General features: G+C 43.3%; 1 protein-coding gene across 1 annotated transcript in view; it reads right to left on the bottom strand.

The window, feature by feature from the left end:
• arid1b (AT-rich interactive domain 1B) overlaps window positions 1-19,746 on the bottom strand; it is a 100,696-nt gene extending 80,950 nt beyond the window's left edge. Inside the window, 3 exon segments of the mRNA XM_080745075.1 lie at window positions 2,626-2,790; window positions 6,550-6,741; window positions 19,079-19,746. Of these exon segments, the coding sequence (XP_080601201.1) occupies window positions 2,626-2,790; window positions 6,550-6,741; window positions 19,079-19,732 (1,011 nt within the window). The 5' untranslated portion in view covers window positions 19,733-19,746.
• Between the last annotated feature and the right edge of the window lie 2,637 nt (window positions 19,747-22,383).

The following is a 22,383-nucleotide window of genomic DNA, read 5'->3' on the forward strand; positions in this document are numbered from 1 at the left end:
CAAATGAACGCTATATTCCATTGCAATAAAATAAATAAAACAAGCAAGTAGGTTTAATGGGAGGGCTGGCAGAGATGATGAGTGATAAGTCTCCACTTTGATCAGCGGAGCTCTCCACTTCCTCACACGACCACTTCCTTCTGGTTTCGTGTATTTTTCTACTTAATCTCCAAAATCAAAACCACGATAAAACCAGCCGGTAAAAACCCTCTACAACCGTCAGGCTTCCCTGTTGTCAATTTCAGTGACACGAGTCCAGGTATGCCTTTTCTGTGACCACTTTCAACCTTGTGGGCTTGTCATCATAGGCAAAAAAATATATACATTTTTGCTATGAACATTCCTTTAGATTCGTTTATTTTTAAGATGTTTTTGTTTGTTGCTTTTGGCATTTTTTATTGATGGGATTGATTACACTAGTATGACAGGAAATTGGGAGAGAGAGAAGGGGTGTGGCAGGTCGTAGGGATAGGGAGTCGAAACGACGACACACTGTCAGATCAGCATCCTAGGTCAGGTGCACCCTGGCCACAATATGCCTTCCGGTTGGTTCCAAGATTTCTAGCGAAGTGCTGCGTTAAACGAAAGTTACGTCATGCGGTGCAGGTCTGTTTGCATTCCCCAGCGAAACAAACAAAGATTGTAGCTCTTAACTCGCTCTTAATAGGTGTAACATCGCCTGAATCAATGTTTCTGTTTGTATATTGTTTATTGCGAGCGCAACCAACGGAGCAGGAGACGCAGACCAGTTTTTTTCCAGCGGGGAACACGTTTGCAGGGACACCACACTGTGAAAGAAATACAACTTCCGGGAAAATTCAGCCCCACCTCCTAGAACGTCCTCTGCCTCATATTGTCACCAGGCTTTTCTCTTCGCAGATGAGTAAGCCTGGCTACGCGAGGCTAGGTCAGGTGTCTAGACCACTACCCTAGCCGTCCGGGCCTAGTGCCTTAAGATTTTGAAACAAAAGGTTAGATGATAACCACTGGTCTATGATGTCAGCTCCCAGTTACATACAGTGGCTGTACTGGACAGTCTTTCACCATCAACATAAGACAGAACAGTGGCTCAGGGGTAGAGTGATCTGATCTACCGACTTCATTCAACTGCCAATCTGTAGTAGTCCGTTTGGTGGAGAGCTACCTTTAGAACGAAAGAACTACATCTTTATAGCTATGTTTACAGTTTATAGTGCTTGGTAGTGATGTGTCGTTCATGAGTGATTCGTTCATAAGAATCGAATAATTAGCATGACTCGTGAACGATTCATTCAAATCCCTGAAATGGGTCGTTCACAGGGGTGAAAGTGGTTTGAAATTCTTGCCGGAACTGTCATAAATTGGCCGCGCGGCGAAGCTGCGCGGCCGAAAAAAATTGGGAGGCTCTAACCCCCCAAAACCCCTGAAATGCATAGAAAACTGCATTTTGGAACAGTTATAGGCCTACACACAATAAAAACACTACAGGTCCTACACCTGAATTAGGCAACGGCATTACACTTACTGTAACATGAAACATGATTGAAATCCTAAATGAAATATCTATAATAAGCCTCTTCATATTGTTCATATTGTTCATTGTTCCATACAGAAGGGTAAGCATCTATATATTATTATTATATTTATTATATTATTACACATATTATTATTAATATTATTATAACCAGTTATCTAAAGTAAACTAAGTACATTTACTAAAGTAGTGTATTTAAGTACAGGTTTTAAGTATAGCCTAGCCTACTTTACTGGAGTATTTCCAATACTTTTAATTCTACTCCACTACACATGCAGAATAGCATCCATGCAGGCACAGACGCAACGAGTCCTCCTAGAGATGGGATTTATGGCTCTTTGAAGTGAGCCGGATCTCTGGGATCCGTTCCTTTCAAAGAGCCGTTCAAAAGACGGCCACTGTTCATTAGAAAGGAACGGCTCCCTACTGTGAACCGAATCATATCGTTCATTTCAAAGAGCCGTTCAAAAGACTCGACTTGTTCGCGAACGTCCCACCTCTATTCGCTCCGTGTCAAACAAACACTGAAACGCGAACAGAATGGATCACACTGACCTACACAAACCCACGGGAATAATTTAGAAGCACTTTATCAGAAAATATAGCCTAACTAGTAACACTTGTGTAGCCTACTGTATGTTAATCTGACTTTGGTATAGGCTATTGTTTTCTTCCTGGACGTGCGTTTGTGGGAGGTTATTTAACATGGGATTTTGACAGCTGGCTTCTCCTTTTCTTAACGGAACGCCGTTCCGTCCCCAAATGTTTTAACGGAACGGGGGTTCCGGCCGTTCCGGCTCACTTTCACCACTGGTCGTTCACACTTTCGTTCACACCCCCGCCCCACCCCCTAATAGCCCCGGCCGGCAGACAGGACGCGACGGCGGGCTGTACTCGCGACTAATAAAAACGCTCCTGCGATTGTGTTTTTCACGGGACGATCGCGCTATGAACGAATCATTTGAACGAATCATTTTAACGGATCATTACCGTGAACGTGAACGAAATGATCCGTTCACTGAAATGAATGGGATTGCCCATCACTAGTGCTTGGTGTATGTGTTTCTTTTGATGTGCGCAGATGGTTTGGGGAGAGGCGTGGTCTCTCTTACCTGCTGTGGTAGGGGGCGTGGCTGCATGTATGAGGGCTGGCTAGGGGCGGTGCTCTGTGGCTGAGGGGGGCTGAAGTAGGGAGGCTGCCCCTGCTGGCAGTAGCCCGACATTGCACCCTGCTGTTGCTGCTGCTGCTGCTGTTGCTGGGAGTACTGGGAGGACATCTGGACCACAGAGAAGACAAGACGGTTACCAGCGTCGCCACAATGTCTGATTATTGTGACTGCAGGTCGCATTTACTATGAAAACCTGCAGCTCATTTGCGTCAGTCAGTCACGCCTCATGTCACGCTCCATTTATGGCCAAGACAACTCATTTGCTAAATGTAGGAAAACTAAAAAAATAACAAAGGGACCGATGAAAATCTGTCTGCGACCCACAAATGCGTCCCGCACCACTGTTTGGAGAACAGTGCTGTAGTGCTATGCGAGCGTCCGCCTGCCCTCTGCAGTAGAGATGGGACGATATGAAAATGTCATATCACGATTATTGTGACCAAAGAAATCGCGATTTACGATATTATTGCGATAATCAAAATATCCCCAACATCCATTATCCTGGGGTGGAACATTTGCCAAAAAAATAGCAGATCTACAAGCTCACAACGTGACACGTTGTGAGCTTGTAGATCGGCAATTTTTTGGCAAAGACATTTGATAGAGTGAAAAAAAACAAGACAGTAACAAGTACGTATATTATATATAGAGGGTTTAAATGCCCGGATATGCAGTTCGGCAAATAAAAGGTGAATTCACCCTTTGTTAGCCTTCTGGTTGGTCCCTGACTGACCAACCAGCAGGCTCTATCTGCCTTGTCCCGCCCTGGTTCCGCCTTTTTTATGTTGAATTTGCTAAAACATAACTTTTGGAGAAATAAAAACATTTAAAAACATGCCGAGTCACTATACTGCCACTGAGCAGCTCCATTTTACTGAAACCAAGTTTGAAATGAGAATTGAATACACAGAATAACAATACGAAGCAACTGAATTACAATGGTAGTGGATGGAGTGTCCCACCAAATGTCCCACCAAGACACAGCAACCAATGGGTGTGAAGAGGAGCGGGACAACGTGCGGGACTTGACAAAGGGTGAATTGATCCCAGTGCGTGACAATATCACGATAAATTAAATCTCCAGTCTCCACGATACGATTATTGTGAGTGTTTTTTTATCGCGATAAACGATAGTATGGCGTATCGTCCCATCCCTATTGGGAAACAGTGCTGTTAACGCTATGCGAGCGTCCGCCTGCGCTCTGCAGAGCCATTAAAACCCACAGTGGAAGCGAGTCCAGTCTGGCTTACTGTGTCAACACAGACACAGCAGGCTGTGCACCAGAATAGACCCGTCCAGGGATAGTCCTGACTCCTGACTCCTGCCCCAGCCTGGCCCGCCATGGCACAGCTTTAGCCTTGGTATGCCTCGCCCCGGCCTGACAGGCAGGGGTGTCACACCAAATTCTGGGTCCTGGATACAAGGATTCACATGCGGGCCCCCCATGAATGTTCTTCATAGGCGGAGGGGGTTTAACCCATTTAGACTGGGGACGCATTAGTACGCATTATTTTGTGCTTTAACTATTGAAGAATAGTTTTTTAAAAATCGTGATTTGCTTTGTCAGTGGTGCTCAAACTTTTTCATGTCAAGGACCCCCAAAATGATATGTATTTGGCCACAGACCCCCATCTCAAAATATTTAGTTCCAGGGACACCCTAAAAGCAAAATTGTAGTTACAAATGTTCGCTTAAAAAAATACATATATTCAAAGATTTGCACACATTTTCACACCTTTTTCAAAAATTCGTGATCTGCTATTTTTCAGTAGCTAAAGTATAAAATAATTAAGGCCCCTCCACCTTGGGCACTAGTAACTCAGTCCCACTAGTCATAACGGCCGTTCAGTCCTAGAACACAACAGCCAGCCTGCCAGAGTCACTAACAGACTTGGAGCAACAGATCCAGACTGGCTCTGTGCCACCGTGGCTGGGAGGGAGCAGCAGTGGACCCAGGACAGGACAGCAGGGACGTGCTGGCCATTGGGAAAAGCGGGACAACTCCCGAACGGCCGGTTCATTCCCGGCCGGTCCAGGCCAGCCATTTGGAAAAATATTTAAATACAATGTCGGCCTTCGTTCCATTTTGGGGCTGGGCGGCCAACAAAGTAAATCGTCACCTCGTATCTCCAAGTTTCAAATTTGTACATTTTTTTCGCAAAGCCCTGCTTCATCACACAAGGCCGTCGCACAAAAGTAGTGAAAACAGCTGATCTACAAGCACACAACGCCTCGCGGCGCGAGGCGTTGTGTGTTTGTAGATCGGCTGTTTTCACTAGTTTAAATCATTTTTTAAATGATAAATACAAAACAAACGGTTTTGGACATACAATGTTTCCACCCGACAACGACGAAATATAACTCATGTAATTGGCCCACTGGCTTGTCATTTGTCATGATCTGAAATGGCAAATCTTTGAGTAGCAGCAGCGCTATAGAGAGAGATCTCTCTCTATAGCGCGCAATGAGGGCCTCTCCAACTCTTTTTCCCAGGCTGAATCAGGGGCCCAGCACGTCCCTGCAGGACAGAGTTACCAGCCACGGAGCAATGGTTTGGCTGATGGTACTTTTCCCACCCTGGAGGTTTTCAGCACAAGGTTTTTACCGTCACATGATCCAAATGCCATCACAGAGGCCTTGAGATGCCAAGCACAGGCACGACAAGCACGCGGTCCACTTTACCACCAGACGGTGTCGTCTTGGGAGTAACAGATGGTTCCAGTGAGAAACAGGGATGGGACGATATGAAAATGTCATATTACGATTATTGTGACGACAAGAAATCGTGATTTAAAATATTATCGCGATAACCAAAATCCATTATCCTGGGGCGGAACATTTGCCAAAAAAAATAGCCGATCTACAAGCTCACAACACGTTGTGAGCTTGTAGAACGGCTACTTTCTGGCAAAGACATTTGATAGAGAATGAAAAGATACTATTTCAAGTACGTATATTGTAAGTACCTTTTACCAATATTATAGAGGGTTTAAATGGTACCAGATATGCAGCTCGGCAAATAAAAGGTGAATTGATCCCAGTGCATGACGGAGGACGATATCACGATAAATTAAATCTCCACAATACGATTATCATGAGTGTTTTTAATCACGAAAAACGATAACATCATGTATCATCCCATCACTTGTGTGAAACGTCACTTCTGACCGGCTGAACTTGTTTTATGTCCGTCTTGATCGTCTAATCCAGGGGTCTTCAACAGGGGGTCCAGGACCCCTAGGGGGTCCTCAGAGTTACTACAGGGGGTCCTCCAAATCTTTGTGTGATAGGAACCTTTTTTTTCTCCTTTTTTATGTTGACCACTTGAACCCTAGCATCCATATTCTGAGAACTTTTACCAAAAATAGCCGATCTACAAGCTCACAACGCCTCGCGCTGCGAGGCGTTGTGAGCTTGTAGATCGGCTATTTTTTTTTTGCTATTTTTTCGCCAACACCCTTCAGGTATGGCTGTCACGATTATGACATTTTACATTACAATTAATTGTCACTCAAATAATTGCGATTAACGATTTAATTGTGGTTTTTTTTTCCGTTGACAATTACATTTCTGTTTGGCTTTTAGGCTTTGAAGTTGCACATGGTAGATATGACACATAAAAAAATAGTGGAAATAGCCGATCTACAAGCCCACAACGCGTTGTGAGCTTGTAGATCTGCTATTTCCACTATTTTTTACTTAAAAAAAATATATGAATATTTTTCAACATGGAAACGATTATGACGATTATGAAAAATAATCCCGTTTATGTCAAATAATTGCGATTAGACGATTATGTAATAATTGTGACAGCGCTACCTTCAGGCCAGGGCGTTAAATACATTTCCAGACATTAATAGACGTACCTGTTGCTGCGGGTACTGCATGCCTCCCATGCCCATGTGACCGCGGCTGGGCATTCCCATTGGGTATCGGTGAGGAGAGGGGCCAGGGTATGGCTGCCCCGGGTAGGGCGCCCCCTGTTGCTGGGAGTAGGGATTGCTACTCATGCCGTACAGCTGAGAGCGCTTCAGCGCCATGGCGTCCATGGGTGGCACCTGAAGGAGACACAAAATGGATGTTGAGAAAAGCTGGGCGAGGTTTGAAAAGATAACCACAATGGCTGAAGAAGGATGCAAGAGCTGAAAGGGGGTTCCACACGGTACGCGGTCACCGCCTGCTAGTAATTCATTTTCAATCAGAGGCGGACAGCTTTTTTGGCCGCGCAGCGAAGTTTTGGGACGGCTAGGCGAGCGGGCACGGTCCTGTGAAATCCACCGCGAGCGTGCTCGTTTGTGCATGCGTACGCGGGCGGTGAGAGATGGATTGTGTTAATCTTTGTGAAATACCGCGCGGCGTCTACTCACTGAGCGAGTGTGTTTGTGTCTCACCGCGGTGCGGCCACTGCTGATCCTAGCGGCAGCCCCGACGGCAACCGCGTAACGTGTGGAACCCCCTGAAAGCTCTTTCGGAGATGGCCGGGTGTATATGGAGAACCGGAAAGATTGGAGACTCCGATGGAAGCTCGTCTGAGGACGACCGAGAGAGCTGCAACTAAGTATACTGTAGATCAGTGGTGGGGGGGCAGATGATTAACTTAAAAAAAAAATCGAACCTCTGTTCGAAGTGGAGCTGTGTGTGTGTGTGTGTGTGTGTGTGTGTGTGTGTGTGTGTGTGTGTGTAACAGCGCCTCTCCCTTAACATGTGTGGTCAAAAAAGGTACTACACCAGGCTTGAGGCTACATACAGACCCACCCACCCACCCACATACATACCTACACACACGGCCACGTATAGGGTAGCTTGTGTTCCACACAGCTCCAAAAACAACATAAAGTTTAAGTGTGTAGAGGGTATCTGGAAATGTCTAAAGTGACAATTTAAGGACTTTCAAATACCTCTAAAATGACAAATTAAACATTGGTCAAATTGTCAAATATTAGAGGCAGAAATTGTGAAAATAGCAGATCTACATGCTCACAACGCCTCGCAACACGAGGCGTTGTGAGCATGTAGATCTGCTATTTATATCTCGTCATATGTGGATATGGTATAATATTACTGTTTTGGCAGAGTAATCCCTTACACACTACTCGTTACTTATATATTACTAAGTAATAAGTTACTGTTCAACACTGTGAGCCCCTCGTCTTGCGGGTCAGACCGTTAAATGTTCACATACTTCCCTCATACAGAGTGGAGTCTGGAGTACGGTAGCTATGAAAACGATCGGAGGATTAAACTACTCCTCCCCACTTCCGTTTGTCTTTAGAGTCATGCAAAATGTCCTAATATGAATCATAATAATCAAAGCATATTGCAGGGTTCCCCCATAGGCGGCCCGCGGGCCATTTGCGGCGCGCGGGGGGCTACTGTCAGGCCCCCACCAACCCCAGTAATAATGGTGGTATAAGAGCACCAACAACACTAGTATATCGTTGTTGTCGGGTGGAAACCTTGTATCTCCAAATTTGTATGTTCATCGCAAAGTAAAGCCCTGCTTCATCATACAAGGCCGTCGCACAAAAGCTGTGAAAACAGCAGATCTACAAGCACACAACGCCTCGCGGTGCGAGGCGTTGTGTGCTTGTAGATCGGCTGTTTTCACTAGTTTAATGCAAAACGAACATACAAGATTTTCACCCGACAAAGACGATATCTGAACTGTCGCTGGAGTAGCGGGAACGCCACCATCGCCCCCTGCAATGTTGTGGCCCTCGGCTTGGTACCCTAGACATAATTCGGCCCTTGGGGAACCCTGGCATATTGTATATAGCTTTCTGCTTATTAGAAATGGACATTCTAGAATAAAAATAGATTATCGTGAATGGAAATGACATACAGATGACAGCTTCCGTCCTCAGATTTCGTGAGGTGTAGCTCCGGGACTATATATATATATTATATATAGCATTCTGAAAATGTGGAATAGTTGTCTGGCTATGTGAGACTATTGAACCCCCAGTGACCACAATGTGGTAGCCTAGTGATTAGACGTGGTGACAAGAAAGGTCTTTTAGGGTTCAATCCTTGCCAGTTGCCACATATATAAGAATAGAAGAAGTAGTCCACATTATGCCAACTAGTAAAACGTTTCCACTAGCGAATGGTATGTATTCCTTAGGTCAGTCCTCCCCACCACTGCCATTATGTGCTGAAGAAGTGGCCTTAAAGGCCTGCTGGGGTTTCCAATCCAATATCCACGGATCCAAGGAAAAATTATTTTGAGTCATTCCTACAGTAAGGTTTATACGTTTTAAAGCCATACTGTGTAAGATGCCCAACTAGTGGTCATTAGCCCTATAGCAAACCGCGGTCGCGTCCGCGTCTTTCGGACGTTTTTCGTACCTTCAGACCCCCGCGTCTGCCTCCACCTCGCTGAGATCTATCTTTTAAGGGGTCCCTTGTTCCTGTGCGTTCAGTAATTCCAGAGATACGGACTCCTTCACCCTGCCTGGTAGGCGAAATTACCTAGAGAAGGGATGGTACAAACGGGCGACAACAAATATGGCTGCCATAGCGACCCCACTTCAAGATGCGCTGTGATTGGCCGGCAGTTGTATAACCCTCGCTGTGATTGGCCGGTAGTGTGATGACGCAATTTTGGCGCGAGATCCGGTCCACGGCAAGGATCTCAGTTTACATACAGAGAAGGCTTTACAGGCTGAAATTCACGGCGCGGATCTTCTAAAACTTTTGTGATTTAATAGTTAGGAGAATTTTAAGATTTGTTTTATAAAAAAAGTTACATAGTACAACTTTAAGGCCCATTCCCACACTGGGCCAGATAAAAGATAAAAAAAATCTCTTTCTCCAGATAAAAAAAATCTCTCTCCATTCAAGTGGTGTTTTTTTATCTTTATCTTACCATCCACTTGAATGGAAAAATAGTTTTTTTTTTTTTTCTTTTTTTTTTATGTGGAGAAAGATTTGTTTATCTGTTATCTGGCCCAGTGGGAATGGGCCTTTACAAAGAACTTCACCGCCAAAAAGGTAGTGCAGATAATATGATGTGTTGTGCTATCCAATGATAATTTGTTTATTTATTTGGGGAGGGGGGGGGATATTCTACAGGGGCCCAGCGGTGCCAAAAATATGAGGGAGCAATTGAAGCTAATCTGCTCGTTTCGCTTGCCAAGTTCAGAGTCGATTGGAGGAGCACTTAAAGAGAAGACTGGGAGCAATCCAGAAGGCCCAGGGGGCCACTTCAAAAGACCAGTCTGCCCCGAGTGTCAGCGGACACGCCTCGCTACCTTTCAATATTAAACACACAGACATGCACAGTCTCTCTCTCACACACACACACACACACACACACACACACACACACACACACACACAGACACATACATTCCCACATGACACAATGACATAATTGCAGGTGAGAGCGCTGATGTAATTCTTTCTAAAAATAGAAGCTACTGAGGATTCCATGAAAAAATATGCAATATATCCATCCATGGTCTGCTAATGAATTTCCATCCTTCTCACTATGAAAAGACAATTATGATTATGACACACAAACGAACAAAAAACGCTAAAAAAGCTCAGATAATGTTAAATGGGTTCCCCACCAGTCAGGGACACCCAAACCAGCTTCCTTTGGCTTTCTTACATTGATTGGCCCTAAATACCGGTAATAAACAATAAAGCTATAGTTTCAGTTTATCAATAAAATAGGTATATACGTAAATGTCAAGGCCCAACTCATTTACTCATCATTGACGTCAAATTGCATCACACTATGTGAATAACAAAACCTCTATAGAGCCAGCCAGGGCCTTAATAAATGGACAGGTTTGCAATGCTGTGATTGTTGGTAGCAAACCTTAGAAACCACATAAATAATTCATGCCAAGAGAGAGTCTGTGATTGAGTTAAAGCAAGTAAGCCTGTGGCAAAGAGGTCTAATGCTTCGAGAGAGTGTCTTCTAAAGCAGTGGTTCTAAAAGTGGGGTCCTTGAGGGGTTTCCAGCTAAATTAGTCATTATTAACATACCATAAAAATCAGTTTAATCACAGAATATAGACAATCTACTAGCTGACAACGCATCATAATGTGACATGTTGTGTGCTTGTAGATCTTAAATTTCTGTTTGGCTTTTAGGCTTTGAAGTTGCACATGGCAGATATGACACATAACCTAAATATACCAAGAAATGACTTACATATTTGACAACTTTATACTTAAAAAAGAACATTGATAGTGGAAATAGCCGATCTACAAGCTCACAGCGAGCTTGTAGATCTGCTATTTCCACTATTTTTGACTTTTTTTATATATATATATGAACATTTTTCAACATGGAAACGATTATGACGATTATGAAATATAAAAACGATTATGTCAAATAATTGCGATTAGACAATTATGTAATAATTGTGACAGCCCTAATCTCCATCTATCTATCTGTTTTACACTTTTAAAGATTTGCAGAGCCAAGCTCCAAAGCAGAGATGAAAGAGCCGTTTCTCAATACCAGAATGCAGAGTCCTGATTAACGTCCTTGGGAAGAATTCTCTACTCAAGTTCACTTTGGAGAACTGTCACGACTACCTAGGCCTAGAATTATTGAATGCTTTAACAAGTGAAAAATAGCAGATATACAAGCTCACAGCCGCGCTGTGAGCTTGTAGATCTGCTATTTTTGAAAAAGTCGTGAAAATGTGTGCAAATCTTTGAATATATGTATTTTCAAAGCGAACGTTTCTAACTCAAATTTTGCTTCTGGGGGGTCCCTGGAACTAGATATTTTGAAATGGGGGTCCGTGGCCAAATAAATATCATTTTGGGGGTCCTTCACATGAAAAAAGTTTGAGATCCACTGACATGGTAGTCTCTCAAGAACAGACTAACTGAGCTCCAGTTAAGTGAAAAGGACCTTTTCTTTGACGATGGCTGGCCAGATTGCTGACATAGAAACATAGGGAATTTAGAAGGATTCAAAAGACACTTCAAAATCTACAAGATCTACAAGCTCGCAGTGAGCTTGTATATCTGCTATTTTTTTATATTTAAAGCATAAAATATTGCGTCATAATGTGTTCAGGCCTAAATGTGCTAATATTACTGTCTCAAGTTATGATAAATGTCCTGGTGAATACGCGATTGATTAACATTACAGTAACACATTTAAATTAAAACTGATACAATCCAACTTGGCGTTGGGGATTTCCAATGATTACCAAGCTCCTGACTTTGATAGGAATGACACTCTCAGATGAGTGAACGAATGGGCTTTGAATTAGAGATGTTACCGATCAATCGGCAATGGATCGGATCGGGCCGATCAAAGCGTGATCGGCGATAATCGGTGGTTTAGATCAAAAGGTAAATTCACCGATCCGATCCGATCGGTGCATCCGATCAACCAGCCGTTCAGTATGCCCACTTGAGGCCATTTTGGGGTATTGATTTCCACAGTGCTGAAGGAATAATTAGTTACTGCTATGATAATAAATACATAGTAATGCTGGTAAATAACTATAAGGCAAATATATAAATGAATTCATGAGTGAATTAATTAATTAAAGTTAAAACATTAACACATGGGCGGCCAAGGTTTATAACATTTATAGCTGTTGCTGGTGCCACCATTGACTTACGTTATGTTTTGATGAGCCCCGCAAGCTTCGTGCGTGTGCACGTGCGTGTCCAGAGAAGATTGAGGAGGTACTCCATTTGTTTACAACCGCTCGCGAAACTCGCGGTAAAAAAATCGCGGTAAATTCGCGGTAAAGTGTCGCCGTGAAAACAATCAGCTCTCTGCCTCCATGGGGCTGTTTTTACCTCATTCTCAGATAAAGCCGTTCTTATGTTTCAAAGTAGAATCTAAAGCCATGTAAAATCCTTCCGTGTGGGGAGAGACAGGGGGCTTCCTGCCCTGGCTGGGTGACGTAATGGATTCAGGGCATGCAAAGGGAAGCTGCGGTCTCGAAAAGTATTTCCCAAAGTATTTGTTGACTCGTCCCTCGACGATATAACTTCCTGTGGCAGGGTGACATCTAGTGGCCATAACTCGTCCCTGAACGCGTTTGGCTCCCCAAGTGTTAACATTTAGAAAATATAAATAATATATAAATAATAACTTGATCGGATCTGTGATTGATCGGTATCGGGTGATCAAACTTTTGTGATCGGTGCTTGGTGATCGGTTCCAAAAAACCTGATCGGACCAGAATGCTTAAAGGTGATACACCATGGATTTAAAAAGTATTTATGTCATATTGTTTATGTCCCAAAAACGTTTTTCAAAAGGTTTGAGGCTAAATTACCACTCCTGAATAGAGAGCCTCTCTCATTTTTGAATGGCTCTCAGAGCATTTTCAGCTGCAGTACCACTGCTGTTTTCTTCAAAAACGGCCGATGATGACGTCACAATCGGCAGCAAATCTGGATAACCTGTTTTGAGAACCCGTGGGATACTTTTAACCTTCGCCTTCTCAAAACCAGAGAAAGACGCAACGGTCAGAAATGGGACTTTGTGAGGATAGAAGGTGCTAGTGGGACCCCAAAAAAAGGTTTTAAAATGGGAAAAGTGAAATTTCATGGTAGATCACCAAGTAGGCAATGTCAGTAGTTTTAGAACTAATGTTACAGTTTACTGAGAATTCAATGTAAACTTTTTCGGTGATACTAGGTAGGCTATTGTACGACTTTATCCACCATTGATGTCAAATTAATGAATTGCTCACTGGCTCATATTACAGCTGTTCAACTTGTTGCGTGCATTCGCTGTGTACACAACAATATTATGCACATAATTTAAATGTACATTCACAATGAAACGGGTAAATAGATATCTAAACACACATCTGTGTAGAGCGCTTATAAATGCATGGATAACATTTACCTTCAAGGACCTCAAAGTGTAACCATACCTTGGCTTACTACTCTCAAGACGTCATCACAACTGCCTTAAACATGAACAGCCAAACGGAGACTCTCCCTGACCGGCGACGACGCTATTCACACTCACAGCTGATTCAACAAGCTCAAGTCGGGTGAGCAGCCACCGCTATTGGCTGACTAGTTCCGCCAACAGCGCAAGGCACACCACAAAAGCTATGGCTGATTGTCGGCCACGGATGCTCAACTATGGGTTTTCGGCCAACGCTGGCTTGGCGCGTTAGGACTTAGGAGGACCTTAAATGAACCATCGCAGGGTCAATCCCCCGACAGTCAAGTTGTGTCTTGTCAAAACAGCCTTAAAAGGATCCCTGGCTAATACGACAAATATGCCTTAATACATTATAATCGTCCTCTATAACTACAATGTAAAATTAAAAACACCTTAAATATTTTATTTCTTCTAGAAATAGCTAATCTTTCAGTCAATAGGGGAAATGCCTGTCGCAAGTTGATGATGTCATAAATGTCATGTGTGGTCTATCCCTATGGAATTTATGGCAAAAGAAAAATACAAATACATTTGAAATATTGATTTGATGCTTATATTAACCATTATGAAGTATTACGTTTGTTTTTATTTGCACATGCATGCCATAAATTCCATAGGGATAGACCACACATTACATTTATGACATCAACATGCGATGGGCATTTCCCCTATTGAGTGAAAGATTCGCTATTTCTAGAAGAAATAAAATAATTGAGGTGTTTTTCATTTTACATTGTATTTATAGAGGACAATTATAATGTATTAAGGCATATTTGTCATATTAGCCAGGGATCCCTTTAAGGAAGACACTGAATTACTCACCCACCCACTCAGAATTAGTTAAACGCCTAGAATGAAGTCAATGGTTCTCTGTAAAGGGTCAGAAAACAGTAACGCATTGGGTCAGCTGGGGTTAAGACTCAAAAGAACGAAGCCTCATGTATTTTGTGAAGATAAAGCCAAGGTCACGGCCAAGGAATTAAAAACACTACTGAATAATAGAACATATCGTCTATGGCAATAATGTTTTCCACAATTACTCGTTTAATTTGGCAGCGCTGGAATGTTGAATTTCATTGAGGCAGCGGTTAAAAGGGGCAGGTTTCCTGGTGTTAATGTGCGTTGCTCTATGAATGTGAAGCAGGGTTAAGCTGTGAAAGCATCCATGCTCAGTCAGCCATTCCTGGATAAATAAATGTTTTTAAAGAAATACCCTAATGGCATCAAGGAAGAGCAATGGAGGGTGAAATACACAAACATTTCACCAGCAATGACTTTCAGAGGCACAAAGAAAAGAAATCCTTGGAATACATTGAACTGTTTTTCCATTGAATCTACAAATTAATGGAGGAGAGTCGAGGCAGTTACTAACAGTTGGGCTGATTCTTTTTAGCACATCATGCATGTCTCCTGTGATCTACTGCTGCTGGTTGAACGGGGCAAGTGAGCACTAGGAAAACACAACACAGAAAATAATAAATTAACGACGAACGCTGCCTTACAAAGCGGGGACCCATCTACATTTTTGCCCAACACCAGAAACATGAGGAATTTATCATCAGTGACATCCCAAATCTGTGACACCAATGCGGAAAGTCTTGGGGATTTGGGATCGTAAAAACTACAGCTGAGAGAGATACCCTTGGGCAAGGTGTTTTATGTCGCCTGGGAATCTGAAAGTTCTCCATTCAATCCACCTTTAGGCTCCTCCTAAAACTGCATGTGGATGTGTCCTTGAGCAAGACACTTTAAGGCCTTTAACCTTAACAGCTCCTAATGAGTTGGCAGGCGCCTTCCATGACTGATTCTGCCCTCAGTGTGTGACTGTGAAAATGTGAAGGAGGAGCTATATAAATACAGCTCATTTGCCAATGGCAAAGTGCATCCGTGTGTACTTTCCTTGGACACGATGAATAAAAACGATGATGTACAACTATGAAATTGGGCCAGGAAACCCAGGTGTCATAGCAGGGGAGCGTAGCGTTGTTCCGATGTCCCATTAGTCTGACCGTACCTAACCTTAACCCTGACCTCAGTAAAACTATGCCTAGTAAACCTAACCTTAACCTCAGTAAAACTATGCCTAAACCAAAGCTTAGCCTCAGTAAAACTATGCCTAAAACCTAACCTTAGCCTCAGTAAAACTATGCCTAAACCTAACCTTAGCCTCAGTAAAACTATGCCTAAAACCTAACCTTAGCCTCAGTAAAACTATGCCTAAACCTAACCTTAGCCTCAGTAAAACTATGCCTAAAATCTAACCTTAACCTCAGAAAAACTATGCCTAAACCTAACCTAACCTCAGCCTCAGTAAAACTATGCCTAAACCTAACCTTAACCTCAGTAAAACTATGCCTAGTAAACCTAACCTTAACCTCAGTAAAACTATGCCTAAACCTAACCTTAGCCTCAGTAAAACTATGCCTAGAACCTAACCTTAACCTCAGTAAAACTATGCCTAAATCTAACCTTAGCCTCAGTAAAACTATGCCTAAAACCTAACCTCAACCTCAGTAAAACTATGCCTAAACCTAACCTTATTAAAACTATGCCTAAACCTAACCTTATTAAAACTGTCTAAACATAACCCTAACCATAAACCTAACTTTAACCCTAATCACCATCAGACTAATTATGGGACGTCAGACTATCGAGATTTTGCCTCAAAGCAGCAACAGCAGTAAGAGTGAAACAATGGAGAGGTGCTGGTAAGAGTCAAGAACGGAGCGAAGATACATAATAGATAAATAAATCAAATGTTTAGATTAGATTCTGACACTAGACATCTATACTGGGTCTCTAAATGAATGTGACAGTTTCACACAGTCTATCAAGTATACATTTAGAGTCTATCATTACTTGTGAATGTGAATAGAATGAATGCAATTACACATCTATCGCCAATCTGAGTGTATGAATCGATATAGGTACGTCTACTGGCCTTCAACAGTAAGTATCTGGATGACTCGATGTAGTCTATCAACAGTATTGTACAGTCAACAGTATTGTACAGTCAATCAGTAGCCTATCAATAACAAATATGAATGGATATAATTAAACATGTCACGGTTCAATTACTGTAGTGTACATCCTAGTAAAAAGATAATTGATGTGGGGCGCCGATGGCCTAGAGGTCGAGGTGCATACCATATATAGGCTCTAATGCAGCCTGACAGCAAGTTGCGGGTTCGAATTCCCGAGCCCAAGGACCTTTGCTGAGTCTCTCCGTTTCCTATCTATAAACTATACAAATAAAGTTTATTATTATTAGTAGAATTACTATTATTATTATTATCATCTCTTCTCTGTACTATCAAAGGCAGAAAAGCCCAAAAGCATGTATAACCATTTCTTGTCTTTACGACAGATCCCTTAAGTGTTTATAAGGCACAAATAACACAATTATAAAACATCAGATTTACTTCTCAATAACACTGCACAGTAATTTACACAAGATAGGAAAACATTGAAATAATGTATTAAAATAAGAGCCACAATCGAAAAGGGTCAAAAACAAATATGTTTCAGCATGTGACTGTGACTGCTGAAATAATATATTTTGGAACACAAACAGACGGAAGATAGTCAATCCTATCAATAAAGTAAAGAGAAAGGCTCTTAATATGACTTAATATGAATGGTTTTGATTGATTGATTGATTGAATCATTTATTATTAAGGTTGCATAGGGAAAAGTACAGTTTGATGACAGTACAAATCACTGGTACAAGGTTAACTAAAAGGAGATCCTAGTAATCTTTTCTGCTTATTTATACAGGAACCAATTTATGTAAAAAGCATTGAAAGACAGATGGACAGAACACAGTTCTTTGCATAGATATCATCAATAACAAAAGGGAGGAAAAAAACATTCAAAAAGAAGAAACAAGGAAAAAAAGTGAAAAGAAAAGGGAGATATTTACAGTGGGAACCTACAAAGGCACTTTGCCATCTTCGTGCCAGTTTATCAAGTCACAAACCCTGCCCTGACACTGAAGCCAGACCTTGGCTGAGTGGGTGACAGTTGAGAGACGTGTGGATGTTTTTGCTCCACTAATAGTGTTGATTGTGAGAGGCCGGGCACATGGCTAATCTGCATGTGTGAAGGTCAGCGGGTTCTTGTGTTGCGACGGGGTCGTAATGGGCACCCTGCCAGGAAAAGTTAAGGCCATGACACCAGATGAAAGGAACCGTTTATAGTGGGCTGAAAAACCATTACAGCGACGACAGACAGAACACAATGCCAGCTTGGTTTAGAGAACCATTTACCAATGATAGAAGATAACAACGTATGTTCTTCTGACTGAGCTGTCATTATTATTTTATTTAACGACCCTCACTGTGCTCCTGATGGGTGACATGAATAAACAACCATTATTTTTATTTTGACCCAGTTCTTCAAAAGGCCAAAGAAGATGGCCAATCAAAGTCAATTATTTAATAAAGCGGCATCAAACATCAAATTCGGCAACCTCAACACAATCACGGCATAGATCAGATCAAAGACACTTCCAATCCGTGCGGGCCTTGGCTACGTTGATTAAAGTTAGCATGCTATCGTTAGCTTAGCATGCTAATCTTAGCTTTTAGCATAGCAAGCTAAAAAAAACGGACAAGTCACCTTGGACACAGAAGACAGAACCGAAACATTAGGGTTTTAGCCACCAGCTTCACCTCCAATTACGTTATTATTCCTTATTGCCTGCTCTGTTAATTGCCTTTAAATCAAACAAGTGGCTTAAAAATCACAGGCAGAATGTGAACATAATAATAGCAATGATGTCTAGCTGAAAAACAACAACAACTAGCTATTCGTCAGCTAGTTTAGCATTAGCAGCTAAACTGGTGCTACACCCACAGCTAGCGGGTTAGCAACAGCTAACTGTTCATGAAGGCTCCGTCCTTAACAAATAAATAACTACGCATTTTCACCAAAGCTGACGCATTCCCCTCTGAAAATATTGTATATTATTTTGAATATATTGTGTATTATTTTCCTATTGTCTGGGCGAGACCTTAATTCGACAAACAGTACATTAACGACGTTATCTTCCCATTTTCCACGGGGGGAAATGTGTCGACAGCTAACCCAACCTAATGTAACTATTATCAGTGGTGAGGGGAAAGTACTCAAATGCTTTACTAAATTAAAGTATCAATACTGCAATGTAGAGATGACAAGTAGAAGCTAGGAACTAAAAATGTACTTGAGTAAAAGACTAAATGTACAAGTATATTGGCATCAAAAATATATAAAGGGCTGAAGTGGTAAATGATTATGTTTTGTAATAACTAAGTAACTAATTAGTAACAACAAAGGTTTTCAAATACATTTAGTGGAGTAGAAGAAGTACAATATTTGGATCCGAGCTGCAGTGGAGTAGAAGCAAAAGTATTGGAAATTGGAAATACTCAAGCTAAGTACAAACACCTCAAAACTGTAGGTAATAAGCACAGTAAAAGTACATGTACTTTAGTTACTTTCCACCGACTGACCTGTGACCTGCCCGCTCCTGGTCCCTGGCTCCCTGGTCCGGGGCCCGGCGGCGGGTGGCTCCGCTGCGGCTGGCCGGGTCCCCCTCCTCCCCAGCCGGCGTGGTACTGGACGCCCATGTCCTTCCCCTGGAGCCCCGGAGCCGACGGGCTGCTGTAGTCCTGGTACCCGCCGCTGCCGTAGCCTCCTCCCGCTGCCCGCATCATGGGGCTCGGGGATGTCAGCAGCTGGTTGAGGGTCGGCGTGGCCCCAGAAGGATGCTGCTGCTGGGGACCCCCAGGCTGCTGCTGCTGTCCGGGAGGGAACCTCTGCTGGAACCCCCCGCCGCCGGCGGCGGCGTTGACGGATCCCGCGCCCGGCGAAGCAGCGGCGGCGGCCGCCTTGCCGTGGCTGCTAGCCGCGGCCGTAGTCGCGTTGCCAGTGCCGCTCCCGGCCGCCGCCGGGCCCATCGTCCGCGAGCCGCCCGGGCTCATCATCCCTCCTCCTCCGTAGCCGCTGTTCGATCCGCCGTAGCCGGCGGGCCGGTAGTTCGGGTAGTGGTTGTACGGGCTCGGGTGGTTGCCGTAGCCTCCTCCGCCGCCGCCACCGTCGTGCGAGTTGTGTTGTTGGTGGACCTGGTGATCCATGCTGCTGCCGCTGCTCTGCACCGAGTGCATGATCACCCCCGTCCCTGGGCTTTGTTGGCCGCCATGTTGATCAAAGCAAGGCCCTCCTCCTCCTCCCCTTCTTCCATTCCCATAATAATGATTAAAGTCGGTCGCGCCAGAGCTGTTCCCACTCAGGGCAGGAGGAAGAGCAGGGCTGTTGTTGTTGTTGCTGCTGCTGGCGGCGGCATGGAGCTGCTGCTGCTGCTGCTGATCATAGCCGCTGTCCATCCGTCCCTCCTCCGCCTCTACCTCCTCAGTCTGCTGCTTCTTCTGGATGCTTTCCTTAGCACCACCACCACCATGGTGCTGCTGGTGGTGATTTCCACTTTCTCCTCCTCCTCCTCGTTGTTGTTGTTGTGTCGGCTGTGGGTTCTGGTTGTTGTTGTTGATGTTGTTGTGGATCTGTCGCTGCTGCTGCTGCTGTCGGTGGTGGTGAATAATAAACTGGTTGTTGAACGGCTGAGGAGGTGAGTGGTGGTGTTGGTGGAGGTGATGATGAGGCTGCTCTCCTCCGACAACAACAACACCACCACCACTGTTGTTGTTACTGAGATGTTTCACTACTTTATGGTTCCCGCCATGCATGCCCGTAGTTTCCATGTTGTCGCGTTGTGGTGGTTCGAGCTCCACTGGAGGAAAAGGAACCCAGCCAGAGCAGCTTCAGTCTCTGCTGCTTCCCCTCCAGCTGCTCTGCCTTGTTGTCTCCGTTCAGATGTTGAATGTCTGTCCGTTCGCTCTGCTGCTATGGTCCTCCAGGTGCTCGTTGTTTATTCCTTCCCTTCTTCTCCTCTCAGTGTTCTTCTAGTCTACATTATCCTCCGCGCTACAGAAGTTACATTATGCTTCCTTCTTCTTCTTCTTTCCTCCGACCAGCTTCAAGTACAGCTCAGCTCCGCTCCAGACAACAGATTTTTTTTTGTATAGATGATCACTCGCTGAAAATAACAGGGAGTCTGGATCCCATAGCCAGGGCGGTTGGTCGCGCTGTGGTTGGCTATAGTTGGTTGCCAAGACGATCCTTGGTTTTTGGAGCTGTGTGAAGCACAGGCTCCCTATACGTGGCTGTGTGGGTCTGTGTGTGTGTGTGTGTGTGTGTGTGTGTGTGTGTGTGTGTCTGTCTGTCTGTGTGTGTGTGTATGTAGCCTGAACTTCCTAAACTTCGGCACGCCACTAGTCCCACAGTTTTGCCACCACACACTCGCGCCATATGTCAAATCGACTGGCTTACTCGGGAATCGTGGGCTATTACTTTTCTAAGAGAAAGGTTCTATAGTTTAATTGATATTAATTTATTAGTGAATTAATTTTCCCCATTGACTTATAATGGGAATTGCAAAAACTCACATTCAATTATTTGTCTCTCGCAAACCATAGGGGCTAGAGTTTCAAGACTTGGAGAGGAGGTTCATAATGATTTCAAGGATTAAATAAAAAATAATTGTGTCATTTGGCCGCATGGTGGCGCCATAACACCCCACTTTACGTTTTGGCCTGTAACTCTTGAACCGTAGGTCGAAAAATTAAAAATATTTTTTCCCTGGATTCCTTGGGCCATGACGCATCTCCCCATATAGGCCACGCCCATTTGCGCCATGATAGATTTTCCGCCATCTTGAATTTTCTCCAAAACACACTTTTTGCTCCTTCTCCTACATATTTTCTTCAAATGTCACAAATATCGGTACACATGATCCACACACACATACACACACACACACACACACACACACACACACACACACACACACACACAGCTCCACTTCACACGGGTGTGATTTTTAGCCAGATAAAGGCAGGTGATAAAAAAAGGGTTTGCTTTGCCCTATTTTCGCTTCGGTAGTGCCCAATTAAGTCTATTGAGAGTTCAAGTTTGGGGTTAGGCGTATAAACCTTAAACTCTCTCTGCTAAAACCATTATGGGACCGAACGATAATCGTTATTATCGTTTATCGTGATAAATAAAGTAATAAAAGGCCCATTCCCACTGGGCCAGATAACAGATATCTGGAGATATTTCTCCAGATATTTTTCCATGCAAAGTGGATGGTAGATACAGATAAAAAAAATATTTGCCACAGATAAAAGTATCTGTGGCAAATATCTGTGGTAGACTTTTTTTTTATCTGTATCTACCATTCACTTTGCATGGAAAAATATCTGGAGAAATATCTCCAGATATCTGTTATCTGGCCCAGTGGGAATGGGCCTTTAACACTCACAATAATCGTATCGCGGAGATTTCAATGTATCGTGAATGCAATAGCTGGGATCAATTCACCTTTTATTTGCCGAGCTGCAAATATATACTTGATGCAGTCTTTTTTTTTTTTTTTTGAATGTTGCCCCAGGATAATCGATGGTGGGGATATTTTGATTAAATCGAAATCGATTTGTTTTTTCTCAATAATAAAGTGACAAGACATTTTCTTATTGTCCCATCCCTGGTGTTCTTTATGCTGTTGTGCTTGTGGATACGCAGATGTCGTTGACTGAGTGAAATTAATTATGTATTCACTTGTAATATTATCAAGTTATTATTACATCTTTGGGGGGCTGTTTACCTGTTCACCATGCTACCCACACCGTCAGCAGTTGGCCTAGCAACGAACTAGCCAATCATATAACAACCCAGCCCTCCACTCTATGGGATGTAGTCTATC

This window comes from Nannobrachium achirus, assembly GCF_963921795.1.
Source record: "Nannobrachium achirus genome assembly, chromosome: 16".
Classification (NCBI taxonomy): domain Eukaryota; kingdom Metazoa; phylum Chordata; class Actinopteri; order Myctophiformes; family Myctophidae; genus Nannobrachium; species Nannobrachium achirus.